This window comes from Loxodonta africana, chromosome 8 (assembly GCF_030014295.1).
Source record: "Loxodonta africana isolate mLoxAfr1 chromosome 8, mLoxAfr1.hap2, whole genome shotgun sequence".
Taxonomy (NCBI): domain Eukaryota; kingdom Metazoa; phylum Chordata; class Mammalia; order Proboscidea; family Elephantidae; genus Loxodonta; species Loxodonta africana.
In genome coordinates, this window is record NC_087349.1 from 61797333 (window position 1) to 61825130 (window position 27798).

General features: G+C 35.6%; 1 protein-coding gene across 11 annotated transcripts in view; it reads left to right on the forward strand.

Annotated features, from left to right (window-relative positions):
• AKAP9 (A-kinase anchoring protein 9) overlaps positions 1-27798 on the forward strand; it is a 156654-nt gene that overhangs the window by 118859 nt on the left and 9997 nt on the right. For 7 of the 11 annotated variants that reach the window (XM_010587275.3, XM_064289971.1, XM_064289967.1 and 4 more), the window contains 19 exons: positions 1436-1612; positions 2217-2321; positions 6455-6607; positions 6957-7136; positions 8023-9099; positions 9582-9722; positions 10243-10728; positions 11094-11157; positions 11243-11364; positions 11954-12145; positions 12558-12746; positions 17488-17632; positions 20921-21140; positions 21949-22099; positions 23309-23977; positions 24198-24406; positions 24725-24830; positions 26368-26550; positions 27568-27768. In XM_010587275.3, coding sequence (XP_010585577.1) covers positions 1436-1612; positions 2217-2321; positions 6455-6607; positions 6957-7136; positions 8023-9099; positions 9582-9722; positions 10243-10728; positions 11094-11157; positions 11243-11364; positions 11954-12145; positions 12558-12746; positions 17488-17632; positions 20921-21140; positions 21949-22099; positions 23309-23977; positions 24198-24406; positions 24725-24830; positions 26368-26550; positions 27568-27768 — 4770 coding nt within the window. Of the gene's footprint in view, positions 1-1435; positions 1613-2216; positions 2322-6454; positions 6608-6956; positions 7137-8022; positions 9100-9581; positions 9723-10242; positions 10729-11093; positions 11158-11242; positions 11365-11953; positions 12146-12557; positions 12747-17487; positions 17633-20920; positions 21141-21948; positions 22100-23308; positions 23978-24197; positions 24407-24724; positions 24831-26367; positions 26551-27567; positions 27769-27798 lie in introns of those variants that run through there. The other 4 variants (XM_064289970.1, XM_064289972.1, XM_064289973.1 and 1 more) reach the window with 4 other exon arrangements.

Below are 27798 nucleotides of genomic sequence, written 5' to 3' on the forward strand. Positions count from 1 at the left end.
ACATTTAGGTCTTTGAGCCGTTTTGAGTTAGTTTTTGTGCATGATGTGAGGTATGAATCCTGATACATTTTTCTTCATATGGCTGTCCAGTTTTGCCAGTACCATTTGTTAAAGAGACTATTTCTTCCCTCATTGAATGGACTTTGGCCCTTTGTCAAAGATACCTACCTGTAAATGGATGGATTTACTTCTTTGTTCTCAATTAATTCCACTGGTCTGTGTGTTTGTCATTGTACCGGTACCAGGCTGTTTTGACTACCTTGGCTGTATAGTAAGTTTTGAGATAGGGAAGTTTGAGACTCCGTACTTCATTCTTCTTCAATATTGCATTAGCTCTTCGGGGCCTCCTTCCTGTCCATATAAAGTTGGAGGTTAGTTTTTACATCTCATTACAGAATATTGTTGGGATTTGCATCAGGATTGCATGATATCTATAGATCACTTTTGGTAGTATTGACATTTTCGCAATGTTAAGTCTTCCAGTCCATGAACATGGGATGTTTTTCTATTTTTGTAGATCTCTTTTAGTTTCTTGCAGTATTGTTGTATAGTTTTCCAGGTCCCTGTCTAGGTTTATTCCTAGGTATTTTATCCTCTTGGGGGCTATTATAAATGGTTTTGTTTTCTTGATTTCCTTTTTAGAGTCCTCCTTGTTAGTATAGAGGAACCCAACTGATTTTTGTGTGTTGATCTTGTACCCTGCTGCTTTGCCAAAATCCTTCTATTAGTTCCAGTAACTTTATTGTGTTGTCTTTGGAATTTTCTGTGTATAGGATCATATCATCTGTGAATAAGGTAGTTTTACTTCTTCCTTTCCAATTTGGATATGCTTTATTTCCTTTTCTTGCCTTATTACTCTGTTGAGTAAGAGTGGTGTTAAACAGCATTCTTGTCTCATTCCCGTGCTCAAAGGGAACTCTCTCAGTCTTTCTCCACTGAGAATAATGTCGGCCGTTGGTTTTGTATATATGCCCTTAATTATGTTAAGGAATTTCCCTTCTATTCTTATTTTGCTGAGAGTTTTTATCAGAAAAGGGTGTTGGATTTTATCAGATGCTTTTTCTGCATCGATTGAGATGACCATATAATTCTTTTCCTTTGTTTTGTTTATGTAGTAAATTACATTGATTGATTTTCTAATATTGAAGCATCCTTACATCCCTGGTATGAATCTCTTTTGATCATGTATTATTTCTTTGATACGCTATTGAATTCTGTTGGCTAGAGGTTTGTTGAGAATTTTTACATCTGTATTCATGAGGGATATTATTCTGTAATTTTCTTTTTCAGTGGTGTCTTTGCCTGGCTTTGTATCAGGGGTATGCTGGCTTCATAGAATGATAAAAATGCCTTATGAAATGAGGATATATTTCATAATTATTAGCTTGCTGAATTATTTTTAAATTCTATCTTTTTTTGCTTATTATATTTCTAGGTTGAACAGTTAACAAATCATTTGAAAGAAAAAACAGACAAGTGCAGTGAGCTTTTGCTGTCCAAAGAGCAGCTTCAGAGGGATATACAAGAACGAAATGAAGAAATTGAGAAACTGGAGTTCAGAGTAAGGGAACTGGAGCAAGCCTTACTCGTTAGTGCAGACACTTTTCAAAAGGTGTGACTTCTTTTCAGTTAACTTTACCAAGTGTTTTAATGTAAATTACTCTTAAAAATTGCTGTTGACTTCTTGTTGATATTATTACATAATGTATGCATATTTATGTCTGTTGTCAACATGATGCCATTTCTCTTTACTCTTATTTCCAAATGTTTGCATACTTTAATCCTGGGAAAGCAAGATTAGTGACACCAAAATAATTATTTATCCTTTTAACCATCAATTAAAGTTGTGACTCAAGAATAATAGCCAAGTGAAAAGGCTATGGACACCACTTTAGGCTGATGCCAAACTAAGAAGTGATGATATCCATCACCATTTTACTACAGAAAACAAAAATGAATAAAAGAGATCAGTATAAGGAAGCTGGGGAGGGAGGCAGATGGAGGAATGACTTTTACTTTATCTGAGGAGTAAATTTTGAGAATGTTAAAGATTCCTATTCAAATTTGTGTAAAATGCGTTCTAGGCTGAGGATCTAACTTTTTGATTATTCACTAATGTAAATTATTCAATTCTCGTTGAAGAATGGCTTCTGTAATTAAATGAGCGATCAGGATATAATGTCTAAAAATTTGAGAAAATTATTTTATATTTAAAGGCAGAGGATCGAAAACAGTTTGGAACTGTAGAAGCTAAAACAGAGTTGTCCCTAGAAGTACAATTGCAAGCTGAGCGAGATGCCATAGACAGAAAGGAAAAAGAGGTAAGAAGTTTATTTTTAAGTGGCAAAATGTGATTTGGATTATTTTATATAAGTTACATTAAAAATATCATTTGAACGTAATGGAGTTTGTGGTCTAAAACCAAAGTTTGGACTGCTATTTAGCTCATTGCCCTAAGTTGATTTTGAAGATAATGAACATGTAAATAAGTATATCAGCTACTAACAGCTTAATTTTTTGAATTAAGTATCTAGTAACTGTCTACCTTTTACTGAGAATCATAGTTATTTAGACATACAAGAGGCTTTAGAGAGCATCCATCAACAGCTCCCAGTTTTTACAGATATGGAAACAGGGCCCAGGGATAGTGAATAAGTAAGTGGTTAAAGTGAGAGCTGACCCTCTTCCTCTAATTTTTAATAACAACTACAAGTATTTTGCCAGAACCCGCTTACTCATTTATAACTCAATCCATGGAGACTGAGAGGCAGGAAAGTAGAATTAAAATGTATGTTTTTTTAATGAAAATAACTTCTTACGAATTCTCTGCTGCATTAGACAAAGGTTTTCGGAAAACTGATAATGTCTAAAAATACCATGTCCATGTGTGTCATTATATTTGAGATACTTATCACCACTCCCATAGCCTAAGTTTGTATAAAATGTTATTTATAAAGTTTTGTTAGAATATCTAGAAATGCAGATTAGTTAAAAGAAGAAAACGTTAAAATATAGGAGTTTCAGGAGTCTAAGAGAAGGAGGGGAGCTCTGGTAGCGTAACGGTTAACAACTTGGCTGCTAATCAAAAGGTCGGCAGTTCAAATCCACCAACCACTCCTTGGAAACCCTATGGGGCAGTTCTACTCTGTCCTATAGGGTCACTATGAGTTAGACCCAGCTCGACAGCACCTAACAGCAACAACAGAAGGAGAATAATGTGGAAAGAAAAAGAAGGAAGAATTTCGTTACGGAAATAAAATTCCTTCAGTAGATTTTGGTTCTCTGTAGAGCTAAAGAAAAGTAGCTTATAAAAAAAAAAAATTTTTTTTTTTAATAGATAAGAATAATAAGTAATAGTTTTTTTTTCAGCTGAGGACTGTGTGGTGGGAAGTGCAAGTTAAGTATTCAAATGCATATCTCACTTAATCTTTACACCTTCCTGGGGAATAGACTCTATTTTTATCTCCATTTTGCAAGTGAGTGAAAGGGGTTAAGTAACTTGCTCGTGGTCACACGGTAAGTAGTTGAGTAAGAATTCCATCCCATCCAGATTACTCTGGATGGAGATAATGCTGTACTGCCAAAGGTGGGCACGTGGGTTGTTTTGCCTTGTTGGTGAGAAGTATTGAAGAATGTCATTCAGTACTTATTGAGCTCTTCCTGTGTGTAGAGCAGTACCGTCCAGTTGTAAAAACAGCTTCTGTCGTCAAGGAATCTACTGTCTAATTAAGGAGATACATACACATAAGAAAGAGACAAAAACACGTAAAGGAAGAAAGACACAAATAGATGCAAATTAATGGAATCCAAACAGTATAAGCATCAACTGGTAGATAAATTAAACAAGATTAAAACACATAGCTGTCAGTCTCTATTTTTAAGCTTTAATTAACTGTTCTTCTGTTATTTGGAAACCCTGGTGGCGTAGTGGTTAAGTGCCGTGGCTGCTAACCAGGAGGTCAGCAGTTCGAATCCGCCAGGCACTCCTTGGAAATTCTATCGGGTGGTTCTACTCTGTCCTATAGGGTCACTATGAGTCGGAATTGACTCGATGGCAATGGATTTGGTTTGGTTTGGGTCTGTTATTTGGTTGTTATAGGCACAATAATAACACAGCCTGGGACTGATTGGTGTCTGGCTGATTAAGAGGAAAGAATGCCCTATAATTACATTTTTAGGGATTGAAGTCCCTAATGTGATGTTCAAGTTCAGCTACTTAGAATAGGAATGTTAGTGGTTTAAATCAGTACTTCTCAAATTTTAGTGTGCATCTGGATCACCTGGAGACTTTTTTAAATTGCAAATTATGATTCAGTAAGTCTGGGGTAGGGCTCGAAATTCTGTGTGTCTAACTTGCTCCCAGGTGATGCCAATTCTGCTGCTCCAGGGACCAGACTGAGTAGCAAGGCTTTAGATCACAGAGCTAGGAAAATATCTGGTGAGGCAGGGTAGCAGTTTTGAACTCAAGTAACTACATATGTGTTGATGTTAAAAGCTTGTCATCAAGAACTAGTTGTAGAAGATAGGGATAGGTATAAATACTATTATATAATTTTCAAGGAGGTATAATCATCACAAGTATTGGTAAACTAACCTGATAATTATATATGCACAACCACTAAATGTATTTAAAATGTGTCTATTGAGTTTAATACCAGTGTTACAGAGAAATCTTTAAATATAAGTCTTGCACATTACTTATTAGACATAGAATGAATGATAGTTAAGAATGTAAGGCTCCAGAGGTAAACTCCCTAGATTCAAAAACTGGCTTCACCAAGTACTAGCCCTGTGGCCTCAGGACAAGTTACTTCATCTCTCAGTGACACCTTTCCTTATCTGTAAAATGGGATAAATTTGTTACAGGGTTTTAAAAAAAAAGTATTACATAGAAAGCACTTAATACAGTGATTAGCAGCAAATTGTCTACCAGTGATGGCTATTATTATTAGTATTGATACTATTTCTGTATAGGCAATCTTAGGCTAAATGATTTCTAAGGGTTTTTGCCTTGCCAAAGCTATGAATCTGATTACATATCAGCATTTAATCAGCATGTGTCCCCTTTCTGCTTGTAAGACAATAAATGACGTATGGGCTGCTCTCTGAGGCAGCTGCCACTAAATGCTACTCCTGCATTTTAGATTGCCCTTCCCCCCCGCTTTATTTAATTTTATTTTTGGTGAAAATATACATAGGAAAACCCACTCCCATTCTACAGTTTCTAGACAATAATGATCAGTGACATTGGTTACATTTTTCAGTGTCAACATTCTCATTATTTCTGTTCTAGTTGTTTCACTTCCATTTATGTAATCTCCCTTCCCCCCAACCTTCTCATCGATACTTTAAAATAACTGTTGACCCTTTGGTTTTATATGGTTGTTTTTTTTTTTTTTTTTAAACACTGTATGTAAGGGTGACTATCTTAACTCATTGTGCTAAACTGTTATTTTAAAGGTGACTTCAAGGGGTAGTTTCATTTCAAGGTTTGAAGAGCAATTCAAGGCTGTAGCCTCAGGGACTGTTTTAGGCTCAGTAGGTCCAGTAAGTTTGAATTCTTTAAGAGTTTGAAGTTCTATCCCACATTTTTCTCCCTTTTTATTCCGGTCTCATCTATTATATTCCTGACCAGAACACTCAGTAGTTAGATTGCATTTAATGCTGCAATTTTGATCATCCGGTAAATACACATTTGAAAATCCATTCATTAAATATTAAGTAGCTACAAAGCAGTGAGCTAAGTGTTTTGAGGATGATTAAGGCTGTTCCTATCCTCAGTCAAACCCAATTCTTTTAATATAATGATAACTAGCTCTTAATATTCATCATTAGCTTCAGTCTCTATATTACCGTTGATTAGAGCAATTGCTTTACAAAAAATGATAATCTATTCTCAGCAATGAGCCAAATTTCTGTTCTCCTACCTGAAGGAGCTTTCCAGTTTTCTCCTGAATTTGTATTAAAAACTTACTCTACCTGGCTTCTATAATTCAGACCTAAGGATCTCTCAGTCTTAGTGTCAACCTCTGCATTGTTTTGCCGTATGGGCTAGCAGATACTTGTGGTCTAAAATGAGCTAATATCACTTGGTCACTGAAATAACTGACCTATTTCTACAGATTTTTGTTTTGTTTTAGTCTTTTGATAGCAACTAAACTTAACATAAACTAAGGAGTAAAATGTGGACTCTCTCTTCCTCTCATGACCCTTCAGAGGACATATTAGGTAGGAAATGGTTCCTGTGCCCTTCCTCAGAAGTTCTTCTCTAATTTGAACATGCCCAAAAACCACACTGGTGACTGACAGATTTAGGAAAACCATGATCCTTTTTTTATGACTCGTGTTTTAAACATACATGCTTTGGGAAGCTAATACAGTACTTTTGAGAAATAGATGTTTGTATAAACTAGCTTTTTTTTTTTTCTTTCTTCTTGATAATTTTGGTTTTAAGATCACAAACTTAGAAGAACAATTAGAGCAGTTCAGAGAAGAACTGGAAAATAAGAATGAAGAAGTTCAGCAACTACATATGCAATTAGAAATACAGAAAAAGGAATCTACTACCCGCTTAGAAGAACTTGAACAAGAAAACAAATTATTTAAGGTAATTAGTTAAATAAAACTTTCATCTATAAATAATTCATAGTTTTGGTCCTGTTTAGCCTTATTAAGCATTTGTAAAGCTGGCTGTCAAATAATATTTAGCAGAGGTATATTAGCAGGCAAATGAATTTGCATGGAACTTATTTTAAACCCAATCCGAACATTTAAATTCATCATAAGTGAAATTTTTTGAGACTTTTTATCAAAATATTTTAAGAATTATTGAATAACCATAAATGTTTTCATTTGTATATTTTAGAAACTATGTATTTGGTAAGAGTTAATTAAAAGAATGATCTGAAAATGACATCTAATGGTATAGCAACTGGGATGGTTATTTTTATCCCTAGGATGAAATGGAGAAACTGGGATTTGCCATAAAAGAATCTGATGCTGTCTCTGCTCAGGACCAACATCTTCTATTTGGGAAATTTGCTCAGATAATACAGGAAAAAGAGATTGAAATTGACCAATTAAATGAACAAATTACAAAACTTCAGCAGCAACTTAAAATTACAACAGATAATAAGGTATACTCATTTAACATAGGTTATTACCGGAAATTAATTCAAACTAGAATTTTAAAGGGCAAAAGGGTTATAACTTTCCGTTTCCTATTGACTTAAAAATCAAATAAACCTTGATTTTCTTTTATCCAATAATTTTAATTTATTCAGACACATTGGTTTAACAAGCTGTGTATATTTTTGTCCACCTTCTAATATCATCATAGGGACTTAATGTTTTCCAGGGAGTCTCTGATGACTCAGGTTTCATCATCTCACTCTAACCAAATCTACTAAGAGGGTCTCTGTATAGTTATGAGTTGGATAAGATCATTACCTTTGGGCGCCATCTGCTGTAGACTTTTTATTTCAGTACTTCATCCTTTTTAGTTGGAGTGTATTGATGCTGACTTTTAGGGTCACTACGAGTTGGACTCAAGTCCACAGCAGTCGGGTTTTCTGGGTTTAGTATTCAGCTACTACTAAAAGTGTAAATCACTTTAGTAGAATTTTCTGTACAAAATTCTAAATGAGGTCATTGTTTGATATGATGGAGGAAGTGTTGGTCTGTATTGAAATTACAGTAACCTAGTATGTCTAAGGAAACCCTGGTGGCGTAGTGGTTAAGTGCTATGGCTGGTAATGAAGCGGTCGGCAGTTCGAATCCACCGGGCACTGCTTGGAAACACTTATCAGGCAGTTCTACTCTGTCCTATCAGGTCACCATGAGTCGGAACCGACTCGACGGCAGTGGGTTTTTAGTATGTCTAGGAAGTATTTTTTTTTTTTTTTAGGAAGTATAGTATTGTGTGATTATATCGTCAAGGTTCTGCCCTAAAAGGAGGTGAAATTCCAAAAATATAAATACCTATGAATTATGTATGTTACTTTTTTTTTCATTAACTAATAGGTTATCGAAGAAAAAAATGAACTGATAAGGAATCTTGAAATCCAAATAGAATGCTTGATAAGTGATCAAGAACGTGTGAAGAAAAATAGGGAAGAAGACATAGAACAGCTCAATGAAGTAATTGAAAAACTTCAACAAGAGCTGGCAAATATTGAACAGAAAACATCAGTAGATGCTAATTCCCTCCCAGAAGAATCAGATAGTTTAAAACATCAGTTGGATATGGTAACAGCTGAAAAGCTGGCTTTGGAAAAACATTTAGAAATTACTAATGAAGAAATGGCTTTCACAAAAAATGTACTTGAAGAAACTAATTTTAAAATGAATCAGCTAGCACAAGAATTATGTGCCTTAAAGAAAGAACATGAAAACATGAGAAAAATCCAAAGTATACCAGAGAAAAATATTAACATGGCCATAGATGATCCAAGCAAAGATAAAACTGAAATAGACATAGCCCTTACCAAGGATACTCTTAAACCCCTAGAAAATCAGACTTACCTCAAATCTTTTGAAGAAAACAGCAAAGTTTCCATAAGCAGTTTGCAGACAAAGTTGCTACAACTTGAGAGCACTGTTAGTGCAAAGGAGTTAGAACTTGTCCGGTGTTTCAAACAAATAAAAGACATGGAAGAGCAAAGCCAGTCTGAAAGAGAAATGCTTAAAAATAAGATTGTAAACCTACAGAAAATGCTTGAAGAAAAAATTGCTGCCGCTCTTGTGAGTCAAGTCCAACTTAAGGCAGTTCAGGAATATGCTAAATTCTGTGAAGATAGACCAACAGTTTCATTAAAACATGCAGGAACAAATACACAGAATTTAAATGAACTAGGAGAAAAAGAGATGGAGTCAAATATATCTGCATTAACCTTGAGAATAGCAGAATTGGAAAGTCAGGTGGTTGAAATGCATTCTAGCTTGATTTTGGAAAAAGAACAAGTACAGATTGCAGAGAATAATGCTTTGGAGAAAGAAAAGAAGCTGCTAGAACTACAGAACCTGTTGGCGAACAATGAAAAAAAACAAGGAAGAAACGAAAGGAAAAGAAGCCCTCAAGGAGGTTTTGAAGTCCTTGAGGTTAGTTTTATTTGATTTTTCTCTTAAATACCCTTGCAGACTCTCTTTCCCTTAGTTCTTTAAGGTGATTGCTGATTTTACTAAATTAAATACAATGTTCTTTACATTTACTAAGTTATACATAGAAGGTTTTTATAAAACTATTATTATCCTCCGCAGTCATACTATTACCAGTAGAATAGTGGATATAAACTATGTTTTGTGGTCTTTGAATCAGACTGTCTAATTCATTTGCATGGTCATTAAATAGAGCAGTCAGAAGAAGCTTTGAAACATTAATGCAGAAATGTCTCCTAGGACTTATGTGGGCTTTTCCCCTTACTTTTCCTCTAATGTGCATACTGTGTGATCATCCCTTTTAAGTAATGAAAAATATCAGAATGTCTTAGTTATACCCGGATTGTTTTGAGGAGAGTGATATAAATGTGAAAGTTTACAGTTGTAACAAAGAATATTTTCATATGTTTTCCATTGCCATTCAGACAACTACTGAGTTATTTCACTCCAATGAAGAAAATATATTTTTTGGAGAACTAGAGACTCTTCGAGTTGAGTCAGCAGCTACCAAGGAAGAACTTGCCAGTTATAAAGAAAAGGCAGAAAAACTTCAAGAACAGCTTTTGGTAAAATAAGTGCCATAGTTCCTAGTTCACTTATTTCTACCTGTCTTAATTTCATGTCAAAGTATTCTCTATGAAAACAAACCCAGATCCATAACTTAAAAGTTAGAAAAAATAGTATTTTGTGGATTTGATACAAAGTTCCATGATTATACATTTCTTTACTAGCATCTTAGTTTTCCTGGGAGTCTTTTTTGTTAGGAGACTTTTTAATCTCTAGTGTGTTAATGAAGGAGGAGAAAGACAGTTATTAAAGAGGATCATATATCCCAAGAGAACGAAAAGTAGAGGCTGATAAAATTTCACTTCTATAACTAATATATGACTATACATATATATGAATTATGTATTATATATGTGTGTGAGAGAGAGAGACCATGAGTGTTTCAGAAATATTTTTCCTATTATTCTGAGGAAAATGAACATATTAGCATGAATTATACTCCCTCTCCCCCCTAAACTCTACATTCCATATGGGAAAAATTTAACTGAAGGCTCTACTGTTCTATTCATTATGTTTTAGGTAAAAGAAGCAAATATGGCATTTCTGCAGAAAGACTTAAGTCAAGCTAGGGATCAACTCACAGAAGCAAAAGAGAAATTATCCTACTACTTAGAAAAAGAAGATAAGACGGAGGAACAAGAAAACAAAGTCTGTGGCTTAGAGCCACTTCCTGTTAAAGTGGGCAAAAGCTCTGCATCCCAGACAGATGGGATGCTCAAGGTCAATAGCAGCAATCAGACTCCACGAGCTCCTGTTAGAAATACAGGGATCCAAATTGATTTACAGAATGAATGTTCCTCAGAAGAAGTTGCCAAAATAATCAGTCAGTTTACTGAAAAAATTGAGCAGATGCAAGAATTACATGCTGCTGAAATTTTGGATATGGAATCCAGACATATTTCAGAAACTGAAACCTTAAAAAGGGAACATTACGTTGCCATTGAGTTACTGGCAGAGGAATGCAGTTCCTTGAAGGCAGTTATACAGTGTTTGAGAACCAAAGAGGTATTTGGTTTTCATAATTTGTATTTTTAAATGGTCCATGATTTTTTAAAACAGTCTGTTTTTAAGAGAAAAATAATTTTGGGGGCAGTCTCTTCCCTTACGATACTATTATAGTTTTAAATCTTTCCATTGTGTAGAGTTAAATAATAACTTTCCAAAATGTTCCTGTGTAGATTTGCAACCCAGTGTTATCATTCCTTAATTCATGCATGTCTCCTACTATAACAGTAATATCCATAAGGGAAAAAATTAATTGTGAAAGGTGTGACAGATTTAATTGATTTTTTTTCTGACAGTATTAATATTCATTGCACCATATTTTTATTAAGGAAAAAAAAGTTGGTTGTTTTATTTTCTCTAATTAGGGATCCTCAGTTCCTGAATTAACACATTCTGACTCTTGCCAAAATAGAGAAATATGTTCCAGTGGTAAGTTATGTAAATTTCTAGAATTTTTATACAATGTATTTAAAAAGGATTTTTATACAGTAAGTGATTGCTTTCTTTATTTCAGATTCTGGATCAGACTGGGGTCAGGGAATTTATCTTACACAAAGTCAGGGATTTGACACAACATCAGAAGGCCAAGGAGAAGAAGGTGAAAATTCAACAGATTCATTTCCAAAGAAAATAAAGGTACTAAGCAACAGATTTTTCTGAGTAAATTTAGCCAATGTCACTTCTACATTGAACATAATAGTTTATTTAGGGGTGATATAGTAGGGCCCTCTCTGCCCTCTCCGAAAAAATAATTTTGTAGCTAGAAGGAACCTTGGGGATCGGTTGAGTCTCATTTTCTTATTTTACAAATAATAAAATACAATAAGTTTAATGATTATTTATATGAAGTTTTTTTAATAATTTTTTTCCTGATATTTTTGTTTGCTGGAATTACTAAAACATTCTCAGGTACTGTAAGTTTTCACCCATGTATTTCTTTTAGTTAGATCAGTAACTGGTCATTAAATACAGGAAGAACGTATTAGGTAAACAGAAGGAACTTAGAGGTAACTACACAAAGTCATAACCTACTGGCTTGGCTTCCGCCTCCGTAGGAGGAAGACACCAGTAATGGAGAGCTGGGGTTACCTGTCTGCAGTGGCTTTACTAAATCATTCAAGCTAGATAAAGATATCTGTTCTAGATTTTATTTTTCTTTGTATTTCTAATCTTGCAGTCCCTGAAGAGTTTGCCTTAATTCTGACTTTGGGGTCTTGGTTTCCAGGGATTACTGAGAGCTGTTCATAATGAGGGTATGCAGGTACTCTCTCTCACTGAGTCTCCCTATAATGATGGAGAGGACCATTCTGTTCATCAGGTTTCAGACTCTTGGCTAGAAGAGAGAAGAGCTTACCTCAGTACGATCTCATCTCTTAAGGATTTAATTACCAAAATGCAGGTGCAAAGAGAAGCCAAGGTACCCAAGGAATGTTATGGATCTTTTTTGTTTTATTTATATTATGTTATTATATATATTATACTATTTTTAAGGCACTTTTCAAATTCAATTTTTGTTTTATGACATGTTTTCACATGAACTGCTGTGACTACTACTGCCATATCTTCCTCCCATGGAGTGGCTGGAGGGTTTGAACTGCCAACTTTTCAGTTAGCATCCAATCATTTAACCATAGAGCCACCAGGGCTCCTTATGAATTAATTACTATGCATTGTTTAAATACTCCTAGTCACATACTTGAAAATAAATTCATGTGTTCTATGTTCTTAGGCTTTTAATATTATTTTGGTTGAGTAAATTAATATCATCATTTAGAACATTTGAAAAACATGCTGATTTGAAAATTAACTTGTTTTTTATACTTTGCTAGGCTTATGATAGTTCTCAGTCTCAAGAGAGTTTCTCCGACTGGCGAGGTGAACTTCTGATTGCCCTTCAGCAAGTTTTCTTAAAGGAGCGCAACATCTTACTAGCTGCATTTCAGACTGAGCTGGCAGTTCTAGGCACTAGAGATGCAGTTGGATTATTAAACTGTTTGGAACAGAGAATACAAGAACAGGTATTCCTTTTGATAGTAATAAGAGGCTGAATTATTGATTAATTTTAGAGTTTTACGTTCAGTACGAAATAGAATTTTAACAGGAACCTCTAGGAGTATTTAGAAGAAAAATTATTACCTTAAATGTTCTGCCTTGTGTTAGAAAATAAGAAAGACCAAAGATTAATGAGCTACTTATCCATTTTAGGAAATTAGAAAAACAGAATGAACCTTAAGAAAGTAGAAGAAATAAAATAATTTTTTAAAAAATTAATGAAATACTTACACTGTTAGAATAGAGAGTATCAAAAAGTTATTAGTTGGTTCTTGGAAAAGGCTAAAAATACAGAAACATTCCTGGGGTGATTGGTTAAGAAAAAAGAGAAAGTACATTTTTTTTTAAAGTTATGGGAAAAAATCCTATGAAAGTGAAACCTGTGAGAGCTAGAACTCAACGGGACTGCCATATTTTTCCTGGTCTCAGAAGTTTTCTGCCTTTGACAGGATGCAGTCTTATCACTTTTCTCTTGGTCATTTTAGTAGAAAATATTAGAATTTTCCTTCCTACACAAGTTCCAGCTTTTGCAGCTTCTACTTTGTAAAACATAAAGCTGAGATTTAAAAATAAGAGAATGTTATGAAAATTTTTGTTACCAATAAATTAAAAAATTGATGAACAAATTTTCTAGAAAAACATCATTTATCAAAATGTCATTCAGGAAGAAATAGAACACCTAAAAAGACCTATAACTAGTAAAAGGATCAAATGGATAGCTAAAAATCTCCTTACAACCCTTAGTGCCCAGATCTCAGCTTTTAAAAACATTCTCTGTTGAAACCAGGGCTCCTTGGAGAAAGAACTGGTTCCAAGGTTGGGGCAGATAAGCCTGGAATATTTTGTTTTGCTGGGAAGTAAGGAATTGCTCAAAGAACAAAGGGAATACATCAGAAGGTCACAGAAGCCAGGTTAAAGGGGCTCCCACTGGCCAAATTTGGGACAATTCGAGTATCAGACTAAATGATAGTGATGGATTATAAACCAGAGTATAAAAATTTATGAGTTGATACTGATGTAAATACATAGGAAAAACTTTCTTTCAGTAGAACACCAAGCAGGAAGTATAGAAGGAATAAAGGAATGGTTTAATTAGAAAATCACCATTTATTAAATACTGTAATCAATTCAGGAAATAATCAGCAATGGATGCTAAAACAAATACAAATAAGTTTGATGAGAAAAGTGTATTTACATAATCTCAAAGTAAATCGTCACCTTTTTTTTTGTTTTGGTTTTTTTTTTTTTCTTGTTGTAATTGACAATAGAAACAGCAAAACATACAGCAATTCCTCAGTTTCTGTACGTACAACTCAGTGACATTGATTACATTCTTGGAGTTGTGCAGCCATTCTCACCCTCCTTTTCTGAGTTGTTCCTCCTCCGCTAGCATAAACTTACTAGCCCCTAAGCCTCCTGTCTTAGAAGTCTTTAGAGTTGCTGTTGTCAATTTGATCCCATATAGATAGATCTTAAATGAGCATAATGCCCAAGGCAGACCTTTTTACTAGTTAAGCTAAACTGTTGTTTGGTTTTAAAAAGACTTCAGGGGATATTTTTGGTTTAAAGTTTAACGATTATCTCAGAGCAGTAGTTTCGGGGATTCATCCAGCCTCCATGGTTCCAGAAGGTCTGGAGTCCACAAGAATTTGACATTCTGTTCTGCCTGTTTCCCCTTTTGATCAGGTTTCTTCTATAGAATCTTTGAACAAGATTCTTTTTAATTGCAAGTGGAAAAGCAGTAACTTTACAGTTGAGAAAGTTTGCAGACACCACCTTAACCAAGGGATCAGAATTAACATCACCAGTCATGATACAAATAGACATCATGTCTCTCCTGATACGATGCGTTGTGAACGGCACAACATCTTTTGTGGTACCTCTGTTAAAAAGGCGTAACAGAGATCTAATCATGGGGGAAATACCAGACTAAAAAAATGGAAGCCACTATACACCTATCAGAAAGACCAAAATAAAAAATAGTGACAACACCAAGTGCTGGTAAGGATGCAGAGACGCTGCATCCCTCCTACATTCCCGGCAGGAATACAAAGTGGTAGAGCCACTCTAGAAAATAACCTGGCAGTTTCTTATAAAGTTAAACATAGCTTACCATATGACCCAGCAATTAGACTCAGGTATTTAATCAGACAAAAGTGAAAACTTTCGTCTCCATAAAAACTTAAACATGAAAAGGTGCCCAAATAAAATATTTTATGATTCATACAGTGGAATACTATATACCCCAGCCCATTACAGTGGTGAAAGTAAGTGTGAGCTGGAACTGCATGTCTGCGGCTGGATGATTGACCAACATGTTATGTGAAAAAGGCAAATTGCACGAGGATAAACACAGTATGATGCTATCTGTCTAAAACATGCCAAACAATACATTGTTTTGCTTGTATGTGTTTGTCTGTGTCTGTGTTTTAAATATGAGCATAAAGAGTACATGAAAATAATAAACATCGCATTTAGAATTTGCCCATCTCCTGGGCAGGGAATGCAGAGGAGATTGTGTTCAGGGTGGTGTACACAGGGGGTTATAGCTGTGCTATTTCTTATGCTAGGTACCTGTGTGTTTATTATATTATTCTTCATGTTTTATTATGTGTTTGAAATATTTTTTTTTCTGAGCAAGCATATACATTTATGTGTGTATGTGTGCTATAGGTGAAGGTTTACAGAGCACATTAGTTCCAATTCAATAGTTTATACAAAAATTGTTCCATGACATTGGGAACAGTCCCCACAGCATGTCAGCACTCTCCCCATTGTCACTTTAACTCTGTGTTCCCCATTTCCATTCATCCGGTGTTCCTGCCCCTTCCTGCTTTCTCATCTTTGCTTTTGGGCATATCTTGTCCTTTTGGTCTTGTATAGATGATTGCTCTAAGAAGCACTTTTCTCACATATTTTATTGTTTTTTTTAATAGGCCTGTCTTTTATCTGGCTGAAAGATGATCTCTGGGAATAGCTTCAGTTCCAAGTTAGAAGGGTGTCTAAGGACTGTAGTCTCATTTCTCCAGTCTCTCTCAGACCAGTAACTCTGATCTTTTTTATGAATTTGAATTTTGTTCTTTCATTTTTTTTCCCAGTCTGAGAACTTCTATTGTAATCCTGTCGGTAGTGGTAGCCAGGTACCATCTAGTTCTTCTGGTCTCAGGCTGGTGGAAGCTGTGGTTCCTGTGGTCCATTAGTCCTTTGAACTAATTATTTCCTTGAGTCTTTGGTTTTCTTCACTTTCCTTTGCTCCAGACAGAAGGAAACCAATAGTTCTATCTTGGATGGCTGATCTCAAGCTTTTAAGACCCCAAACATTACTCACCAAAGTAGCATTTAGAAAGTTTTCCTTATAAACTGTGTTATGACAATTGACCTAGATGTCCCCCAAGACTATGGTCATTAGTCTTCAAGCCCAATAACTCAGTCCTGCGAGGTGTTGGGTTATGTCTAGGCTGTTTCCATGACTGTACCCTGTGTGCTCTATTATATATATGAATATACATGCAGCATATGTAAATATGTATGTAGAAATGTCTACAGCCAAACATACATGCTCAGGGTGTACTCCTCTAGGCCCTCCAAAACCTATTCAGCATATGTATCTACTTATGTATCCAGTCATAAATTATTGTTCATTATTACCGTCGTTGCAGGATTGTGTATGTTCGAGTGTTTTTGTCATTGCCTTTTATTCTTGTGTACCTCTCAGTGTCTTCTTTTGCTTTGGTTATGTTGTGCTGACTTCCTCCGTATTGTGTGCTGCCTTTTCCTTCACCAGAGTTAACAAGTGTCTGCTCTCTAGTTAGTGATTTTCCCTCCCTCACCCTCCCATCCCTGGTTGGTAACCATCAAAAGAATGTTTCTTTCTGTGTGTAAACCTTTTATTGACTATTTATAATAGTGGTCTCATACAATATTTGCCCTTATATGATTGACATATTTCACTCAGTGTAATGTCCTCCAAATTCATCCATATTGTAAGATGTTTCATGAATTCATTATTATTCTTTATCATTGTATAGTATTCCATTGTGTGTATATACCAGTTTGTTTATCCGTTCATCCGTTGATAGACACTTAGGTTGTTTCTATCTTTTTACTATTGTGAATAATGGTGCAGTGAATGTGAGTATGCATGCCTATTCTTGTCACAGCTCTTATTTCTCTAGGGTGTATATACCTAGGAGTGGGATTGGTGGATCATATGATATTTCTATTTCTAGCTTTTTAAGGAAGCACCATACCATTTTCCATAGTGGTGATACCATTTTACATTCCCACCAGCAGTGTGTAAGAGTTCCAGTCTCCCAGGCATTTGTTGTTTTCTGTTTTTTTTTTTATTTAAATCAGTGCTATAATTGCAGGGGTGAGATGGCATCTTATTTTAGTTTTGGTTTGTATCTCTTTAATGGCTAATGATCATGAGCATCTCTTTATGTGTTTGTTAGCTGCCTGAATGTCTTCTTTGGTGAAGTGTCTGTTCATGTCCTTTGCCCATTTTTTAATTGGGGTGTTTGAAATAAATGTAAAAATTGTTAACTAAAAAGTAAATCTTAATGAACAGAAAGACAAAAATAATATCATGATTCCAAAATTTTAGCATGTGTGTTCCATTCATTGTTCTTCAGGCTTCCTGGTTGTTAATTTTATTATCTTTGTATTTCCTTTATTTATTTATTTTTTCACTTTGCTTTGTTACAGGGTCTTGAATATCGAACAGCAATGGAATGCCTCCAGAAAGCAGACAGAAGGAGTTTGTTAGCTGAAATTCAAGCACTGCATGCTCAGATGAATGATAGAAAAATGACTCTGAAAAGAGAGCAAGAAAATGATCCATCAAGCCAAGGTATGTTATATGGCTCCCGTGATTATACAAAGAGGTGAAAATGTTTTCACTTTGATTCCTTTCTTATTATAATTACTCAATTAAAACACTTTTGCTCTTGGTCAAACATTTTCTCATTTTCATAACATTAAGGTTATAATCTACATTAGTTAAAAGATTGTCCGCTTGGTTTTAAACGTCTTGTTTTTAATTTAAAATCAACAGTTGCTGCCTTAATCGGGTTGTTAACCCAATAAGTTCATTATCTTTCTTTGTTTGAAGTTCTTTCTTATACTCTTTACAAGATAACCGCTTACAAGAAAAAGAAATCCACAATGAAATTTTTTTAATTTTTATTGCACTTTAAGTGAAAGTTTACAAATCAAGTCAGTCTCTCATATAAAAAATTTATATACACCTTGCCGCGTACACCTAGTTGCCCTCCCCCTAATGAGACAACATACTCCTTCTCTCCACCCTCTATTCCCCATGTCCATTCAGCCAGTTTCTGTCTCCCTCTGCCTTCTCATCTCCCCTCCGGAGAAGAGCTGTCCACATAGTCTCATTTGTCTCCTTGAGCCAAGAAGCTCACTCCTCACCAGTATCATTTTCTATCTTATAGTCCAGTCCAACCCCTGTCTGAAGAGTTGGCTGTGGAAATGGTTCCAGTTCTGGGCTAACAGAAGGTCTGGGGACCATGACCTCCAAGATCCGTCTAGTCTCAGTCAGACCATCAAGTCCTGTCTCTTTATGAGAATTTGAGGTCTGCATCCCACTGCTCTCCTGCTCCCTCAGGGATTCCTTGCTGTGTTCTCTGTCAGGACACTGATCAGTTGTAGCCAGGCACCATCTAGTTCTTCTGGTCTGATGAAAGTATTTTTAATCCCTTTTTTATTATAAACTGTTTAACACAAAGGAAAGTGGAAAACATAAATATACAGTATGACAAATTGTTAAATGACTGTGGAATCATCACTTATGTCAAGAAGTAGAACATTGCAAGTATCCCAGAAGCCCTATTCCCAAACACACTCTACTGTATGGTAACCTAGAGATAGCCATTATTGTGAGTTCATTTGCTTTTTTTTTTTAGTTTTACTACCTATTTACAGATACCCTATGGGGCAATTCTGCTCTGTTCTGTAGGGTCACTATACTATGAGTTAGAACTGACTTGATGGTATTTAACAACAACATAAGTTTAAGTTTTTTATGTTCTTGAGCTTTATCAATCTTTTTTACTTCTCTTCATAACATTCATCCAAGTTATTGCATTTGTCTGTTAGTTCATTCAATTGTTACTGTATAAAATTCCCTTGTCCAGATATTCCACAGTTTGTATATCCATTCTGTGGTTAAACATTTGGGTTATTTCTAGTCTTTAGGTATTACAACCATTGTTGTTTTGGGCATTGTTATACAGTGTTGCCTGATGCATATATGTGCTTGAGTTTTCTGCATGTATACCTAGGAATGGAATTGCTGGGCCATGGGATGCATATGTTCATATTTATTAGATAATGTCAGACTGTTTTCCAAAGTGGTTGTATTAATTTATACATTCACTTTGCTTCACCTTTTTGCCAACAGTTGGTGTTGTCAGTTTTTTGCAGCCTGGTGGGTGTGCCAGAGTTGATTCTGACTCGTAGGAACCCTATAGGACATGGTAGAACTACCCCATAGGGTTTCCAAGGCTATAAATCTTTGTGGAAGCAGACCACTACATCTTTCTCCTGTGGAGTGGCTGATGGATTCAAACTGCTGACCTTTTGGTTAGCACGAGCACTTTGACCACTTCACCACCAAGGCTCCTTTGATGGGTGTGCAATGGATTCTTAATTGTTGTTTTAATTTACATTTCCCTAATTACTGAAGTTGTTTAGTACTTCCTCATACTATTGGCTCATTAGATTTCTGGTTTTGTGATGTGCTTGTTCAGGTGTTTTGCCCACTTTTCAATAGGGATGCCTGTTCATTCAAATTGAGCTACAGATGGAAATGATTGGAGTTTAAAGTGAAATCAAATTTTCATCCTGTCTAGTGAAAACACGGGTCTGTGTCTTCAAGTTTATCGAATAAAATGCCAGAAATCCCATGCTTTTGCAAATTTTGAAAGTTACAGTTTAGCCTCACATTTGCCATTTGTTAAACTGAAAGAGATTAAGATAATTTTAGGAAAAAACAGGTTTAAAGAGATAAATCCCTTATATCTAGACATAGGCTTAATTAAAGATTGTTTTAGGGGTAACGATTTAGTATTGTTCTATTTAAGTTGAATAGAACCCCACTGAAAACTTAATTAGTAGCATATAGGTTCATATTTATATGTAAAATCTTAGCCTATGTCACCTAAAAAAATTTTTTTTAAAGTCTAAATTAACAGGACCGAGTATCTTCAAAGATAATATTATTCCTGCACCCTACTGTCAGTAATATAAAGGGGATCTATTCTGATAGAATTGTTTTACTTCAAAAAAATTTTTTTTCCCTCATCGTATTAGTATTACCCATTTTGGTAGAGTAGAGGAACAAAGGAATAGAGTAAAAATTAACCCATCATTCCACAATCCTAAAATAATGTTTATTGACACTTGGATAAATATGTCCTCAGACCTTTTCGGTGTGCATATATACATAAGTTCATATTTTTCACAAATAATAGAATTCTGATGCATATTTCGTAACTTCCTTTTTTCATTTAATTACTCAGGGATTTAAATTTCAGTTCATTCTCGTTGCAACAGACATGTAGCAAAGGTTTGTTTGGTTTTTAAAGGAAAAAACCATGATCCAAACTAGAGCTTGGACTTCCCACTTCTGGAGACAGAGTTATAGTAAAGTTTTGGGGACTGTCTGCAAAATGGGGGACTGAACAAAATAAGGAAACAGTGCTGATCATTGTAGTCGTAGGTACATGGATAACTCCTGCAAGTAATTTGGGTCACCGTCACAATTCATTGAAATGTTTTAGTTTGAGCTTTGGAAATTCTGAATGAACAAATAGAAATTCCTAATTATATTATTGTGTGAACTTTTAAAGGTTTTTTTTTTTCCTACATTTTAAGCTTGCATCCATTACATGTTCTATTAAACTTTTATTTCCTTATATAAGTATATCTATAATTTTGAAATCTTAACTGCGTGAGGAAACTATGCATAAGGTAAATTTATATAATATTACCAACTTTTTTGACTGTTTCTTTTCACATTTGCTTTGCAATAGTCTTGTACTAACTTACAAATCACTTCTTGCTAACAAAATACTTACAGGCTGCATCAAATTTTAAATATTAATCATGTTTCATTTAGAACTTCTGGAATATAATATGCAGCAGAAGCAGTCTCAAATGCTGGAGATGCAAGTGGAACTCAGCAGTGTGAAAGATAGAGCAACAGAACTGCAGGAACAGCTGAGCTCTGAGAAGATGGTAGTTGCCGAACTGAAGAGTGAACTTGCACAAACTAAATTGGAACTTGAAACAACACTCAAGGCACAGCATAAGCACCTAAAGGAATTAGAGGCATTCAGGTGTGCCAAGCTGCCTTATTATAACCCTATATTAGTGAAGGAATTGGAGGAATTTTGTCATAAACATTGCAAATATTATAAAAATATAACATTATACATGATGTTTAGATAGCATGAAGCTATGTTATTTATAGAAAACACTACAGTGGAAAGGAAGAAAATACTTAATGTAGTATTAGAAGAAAAAGAGACCCAAGATGCTTGGCAGGGATTGCTCTGAAGATGCTCTTAATGCTTAAACTCATGATTAGGAATCAGCATATTCTCTACTGTGGCTTCAGCTCTACTTGAGATTTGTTATTCCGTAAGTTATAAAACGTTGGCCTTTATTTTACCACCAGGTAATTCAAAGTGATATTTATGATCTCGATAGGATTTATGATTTAGGTAGCTAAAATATGGGTAGTGATTGAAGAGAAAATGCTTGCAGGAGGATAAATTTGTTGGTGTAAATACTGAATGTGTCTGCTTGCCAAGGACACATTCCAAGTAGAATCATTGTTTATTTTGAACATTTGTTTCTTACACACAAAACATGGTGCTTCCCATGGTTGGTAAAAGACAAGGGAAGATTCTTATTGACATTATTTTGTTTGCATTGGTAAATAACTAATAGTTTTATTGCTAAAAACAACTCATTTGAAATGAACCATAGTCAACAATCTTTAACCTTGACATGGTTTATACTTTTCCAATTAGCTGGCTTACAATATGCATCAGTCTAGTGGACAGCTTTTCAGTGGAAGCTGGGATTTTTTTTCCTTAGTCAAAATAGTTTTATGAAAGTTCATTTGTCTCTCTAATTTAGGTTGGAAGTTAAAGAAAAAACAGATGAAGTACATTTGCTTAATGATACATTAGCAAGTGAACAGAAAAAATCAAGAGAACTCCAGTGGGCTCTGGAGAAAGAGAAAGCCAAATTGGGACGCAATGAAGAACGGGATAAAGAAGAACTTGAGGTACTGTTATCTTTGTCTTTAAATGGCACTGGAAAATCCAAAACAAAAGAAGAGAGAGAGTCTTGGGACACTCGTCTTTTTAAAATTTCAACCTTAGACGTTTTTATGACATATAATAAGTTTTTCATTGTGTGTTCAATACTATTGCAAATGTTATTTAAAATGTATTATATGGAAATGCTAATGGTATGATAGTTTTTTGTTTGTCTTGCTACATCCAAGAATGCAACAGACTATTTATTCTGCTACCACATATGTTTTGGTGATCCAAATTAGTGAGTACACGATTTGGTATTTAGGGAAATTATGTCAGCGTAATGCAAACATTGTATTGGTTTCTGGAACTGTTTTCTCTTAGTCAAGGGGAGCAGGCATAGTGGGAGTAGAATTACTCAGCTCTGTCCTCATCAGGAGCTTTTCTGGCAGCAGGAGCCCTAGTTGCTGTATTTTAAGAAAATGTAAAATGAGTCTCTTCACTCCAGGCACTGCCTCAGAGGGCCACACCTCAGCTTTGTATGGCTCTCAGCTCAAGACAGGTTGTGCTGCATCCTACTTGAATGGTAACCCCACTGACACAGAGCCCCCCTTCCATCCGCATCATCCCATTGCCAGCATTTCTACCCTATTATTATTATTTTTTTTAATGTCCACTGTGATAGCCTCCAGGCATAATGAGCTATTTATCTGGCAGGGAAATTTTATCTCCCTAAGTGCAAATTATTTTTTTATTACTACAAATTTGCATAAGTTTTAAGTAGTTTGTTCCTAGTCCTGTTTTCCCCTGTAAGCCCTGTTACTTTTAGCACATGATATTGCAAAACACAAGGCTTTTCAGGAGTTCTTGTCATGTTTTATCAGAAACACTAATATTTTGAAAGATTATCCTTTTTAGGGGAAATATATTCTGCTTCATATTCCTCAAACAGGTGTAAGAGTAATGTTTTGGGAGGAAGTATTTAGCTTATCAATCTTTCGTGTATATTCCTTGATGACAATCAGTACTTTGTCCAAATAATTATACTCCAACCACTGAAAGGTTGGAATCGACTCAACGACAACGGGTTTGGTTTTTTGGAACCACTGAAAATTTAGGTTGATAAGCTGGATAATCAGTTCGATGTTCTGTTACCAAATATTGCCAATTTGATGTTAAAAAAAAGTACAGTTGTATACTTATAAAATTTCCTAAATTTTGTTTTCTTCTGCAAGGATCTAAAATTTTCACTTGAGGGTCAGAAACAAAAGAATACTCAGCTAAATCTACTTTTGGAACAACAGAAACAACTGCTAAATGAGTCACAACAGAAGATAGAATCAGAAAGAGTGCTGTATGACACCAAGTTATCAGAAGAACGAAGTCGAAACTTAGAGCTTCAAGTACTTCTTGAGTCGGAGAAAGTTCGAATTGAGGAAATGAGAAGTACCTTGGACAGGGAACGGGAATTGCACGCACAGCTACAGAGTGATGATGATAACGGGCAGCCTCGGCCATCTGCACCCTCTGAAGACCTGCTTAAAGAGCTACAGAAACAGCTAGAGGAGAAACACAGCCGCATAGTAGAATTGTTAGACGAGACTGAGAAATATAAACTAGATTCTTTGCAAACAAGGCAGCAAATGGAAAAGGATAGGCAGGTTCACAGGAAGACTTTGCAGACAGAACAAGAGGCCAACACTGAGGGACAGAAAAAAATGCGTGAGCTCCAGTCCAAAGTGGAAGATCTTCAGCGGCAGCTGGAAGAGAAAAGGCAACAAGTTTATAAGTTAGACCTCGAAGGAAAGCGACTGCAAGGAATCATGCAAGAATTCCAGAAGCAAGAGCTAGAACGAGAAGAAAAACGAGAGAATAAAAGGATTTTGTATCACAATCTTAATGAGGTACATTGACACTTTGTTTCTTTTTTATGTTTTTTAAAAGCATATTGTAGCCCTTTCATGAAATTTTGATACTGGATTAAATTAGTTAAATAACGATGTCAAAATTATTTTAAGATGAAATCTATGGAAGTTAATTTGGAATACAGACAATAATTGTGTAAGAAAGAATGTGTGATACGCTGTTTATATTTATTGTCTTTTCCTTTTCTAAAATTGCCAGCCAACAACATGGAGTATATCCAGTGATCGAACTAGAAATTGGGTTCTTCAGCAGAAAATAGAAGGAGAAACAAAGGAATCAAGCTATCCTAAACTGATTGAAATGAATGGAGGAGGAATTGGCTGTAATCATGAATTAGAAATGATCAGACAAAAGCTGCAACGTATGGCTTCAAAACTACAGCATCTAGTTCAGAAAGCTTCTAACAGGTAAGTCTTTTCTCTGTGACCTTTGGAAATGGCTTTGTTAGGCTGGAGAGAATCTATTACTATCCGTTGCTAATAGGTAGCCCTGTGGGGAATTGAAAATTTAAAGTTAATTAATGTTTACATTGGGAGGTGATAATCTTTAATAAAGCTTATACACCTGAAAACAAATATCCTCACACCTTGACCCAAGACAAGAGCACCCCTAATATAAGGGAGAAGTGATAGATTTAAGAGATTGTTGCCTAACCTGTAATCTTTGTGCTAGTAAACGCTCCAAATTGAGAAGGTATGTTTTGACTCTGTGTCTTTTTCTTTAAGACTACAGTTTGAAACAGCAGATGATGAAGATTTCATTTGGGTTCAGGGAAATATTGATGGAATTATTATACAACTACAAAAACTAATTGGCCAGCCAGTCGAAGAGGTAGGGTTTTTCTTAAGCTCTTGCCAAAGCATTGAAGGCAAAGATTTAACAGAAGCTATATTTTTTTTATATTTATATGGATCATTTGAACCTGACAGCATTTCTTCTAAAGAATTTTATTTTTATCTTTTTATTTATTTTAAATCTTAATATCAATGTTCCATTGCCCCCTCCCCCATTGAAGAAAGTAAAAGTTTGGGGGGAAATGAATTTCCATTATCATTATTCCATAATTGCACTGACCGTTTATTGTATTATTATATTACAAGACCAAGCTTCTTGAGAGAGTAGTTTGTACCCACTGCTGCCACCTGCACACCTCCCATCCACCCTCCTTCATCACTTTTATCTTCACCACTCCATGACACTGCCCTCAGGATGCTACCAGTGCCTTCCCAACTGACTAATCTGGTGAACCTTTTCAGTCCTTGTCTTTCTTGACTTTTCTGTAGCATTTGACACTTCTGACTTCTTCCTTCTTAAAACCCTCTTTTTCTTTGTGTCAGTATTCTCTCATTTATCCTAATTCTTTCCTTAGTTGCCTTTACCTGTGCCTCTTCTTCCTATTGCCATCCATTTTTTTCTCTAACTCTCACTATGAAAGCTCGTCCATCCCTACAGCCTAAGCTCTCACTAAGTTTATTTACTGAACAACAAGGACATATATTATCTACTATGTGCCAAGTACTATATTAGGTTCTGGGGATATAGTGAACAAAACAGATAAACTCACCCTATGGAGCTTACATTCTAGTGGACTGTGGTTCTAGTCTATACTTTCAGTTAGTTAGTAGGCATGTTTCCCTGGGAAAATGTACCCCACAGGGACCTTATAGGCATGCTCCAGACTTTCTCCTTCCTGCCTTATACCCACATTTCTACCTGTAGCCCTGATCATGGCCATGGTATCTCCCAGTTTAGAGAGCTAGAAGTCATCATAGGCTCCCTTCCTGCACCCTTACACATCCAGGCAGTCACTAAGTCCTGTGCCTTCTGCCTACTAAATATCTGTCACAGCTCTCCTTTATTCTACAACCTTTCTCATGGCCTTCATTCAGGCCTCTGACATTTCTCACCTGGACTATGGCAACAACCTACTGATGTGTCTCCCAGATGCAGGATCTGTCTTCCCTAACTTAATTGCACACTTCTCCCAGAGTAATCTAACACATACATTTTGTTCGTGGCATGCTTCTGCCTAAAGCCCTTCATGGCTCCCCATTGCCTACAGTTGGGTCTCTTATCCATTGAGTGAAGGCAGCCTTTACTCTGCTCTTAACAAGCAACTTGTTCTCCCTAAAAGTAACACACTCTTAGTCAGGTCTTGGTGCTGTACACATGCTGTTCCTTTGGTTTAATATACCTTTCCCTCTCTTCTTTTCTGTCTGGTAAATCCCTGCTTATTATTTAAGACTCAACTCAAGCATCACATCTTTATGAAATCTGTTGTTGTCAGTGCCTGTCTACATTTTATGTACATCATTCATATACATTTGTGTTTATATGACCTTATGCCATTTTTATTTTTCTTTTCTAGCCTGGTTTAATTTCCCCAAATACTACCTGTGGCTCACTGACTGAAAGACTACTGAGACAAAATGCTGAGCTGACAGGACATATCAGCCAACTGACTGAAGAAAAGAATGATTTAAGGAACATGGTTATGAAACTGGAAGAGCAGATCAAGTGGTATCGACAGACAGGAGCTGGTAGAGATTATGTATGTCTGTCTTTAGCGTGTCTACATATTAGAAGTAATGTAAAGTTATAATTCCTGTTATCTCATTTTAACTTTTAACCCTGATAATATGAAAAACATCAAGTATGTGATTCTTAGTGGGATCTGTGGAAATTCTTTAGGGATGGCAATAATAAAATCAACAGCTGTAACTTATGGCAGCCTTCTGTGTGTCAGAGTCTGGGTTCAGTAAATATGGAACCTCTAATCCACATGCAGCCTTGCACATGAGAAAGCTGAACTGAAGCCAGTAGTCGGACCAAGCTCAGTTTGTCTCTGAAGCCAAGTATTTTGCTATATATGAATCAACGGCAGACACGTGTTAAGAAGTGTTTAGTGTTAAGCATTATAAAGCCCTAGAAATGTTCAAATGTGAATCCTGACTTTTCAGTTATTTATCAGTTATGGTGTTCATGACTCACAGTGAAAAATGCCATTAAATTACATATTTCACTGTAGTAAACTACTCTGGAAATTTATTTAAAATTTTTTCCATTTTAAAAAAGCTGTAAAATAAATTGCTTCTGTAAGCACCCAGTATAAAGATAGGACAGACCTATAGGACCACCTTACAGTCAGATACACCCATGCAGCTTCTGTTGTGATCCACTTACACGTGTACATGTTGGTGTTGCTTTTTCTCCACTTTTCTAGTGCACTCTTTGAGGTACAAGCTCAGCATTTGGACCCAGATAGGCCAGCTATTAAGTCTCTTGCCTTTTTAGTTCAAAGCTCTGCTAAATCTGAACATCTTCTGTAATTACGGCCAGGCTTTCACAAGGATGTGTGCTTATAAAGCTAATCTGTGTGGCAGGGGACCGTATACTTAAAGCTATTCTTTAATGTCAGTTGATACTGATTTTTCCTTTCTCTGAGGTTGGAAAGCTCAGATTTCTGTAACCACTTTAGAAATACCCTTAATATGTTTAATTTAGACCTCCCCCCCACAAAAAAAAATTGCACTTAAAAATCATGAAAGTAAGGCTCTGGTCTCTGCAGTCTTCTAGGTTTTCACTCAGTAGTGGTGCCAACATTGATAGCATTATTGCTTCTGAAAAAGAAATCTGGAACAGAGAAAAGTTGGCTCTCCAAAAATCCTTGAAAAGGGCAGAAGCCGAAGTGTACAAACTGAAAGCCGAACTGAGAAATGAAGCTTTACTTCAAAATCTGAGCCCTGATTCTGAGCATGCGACTTTGAAGGTAGGAGGTATCTTCTCTCTAAACATACGT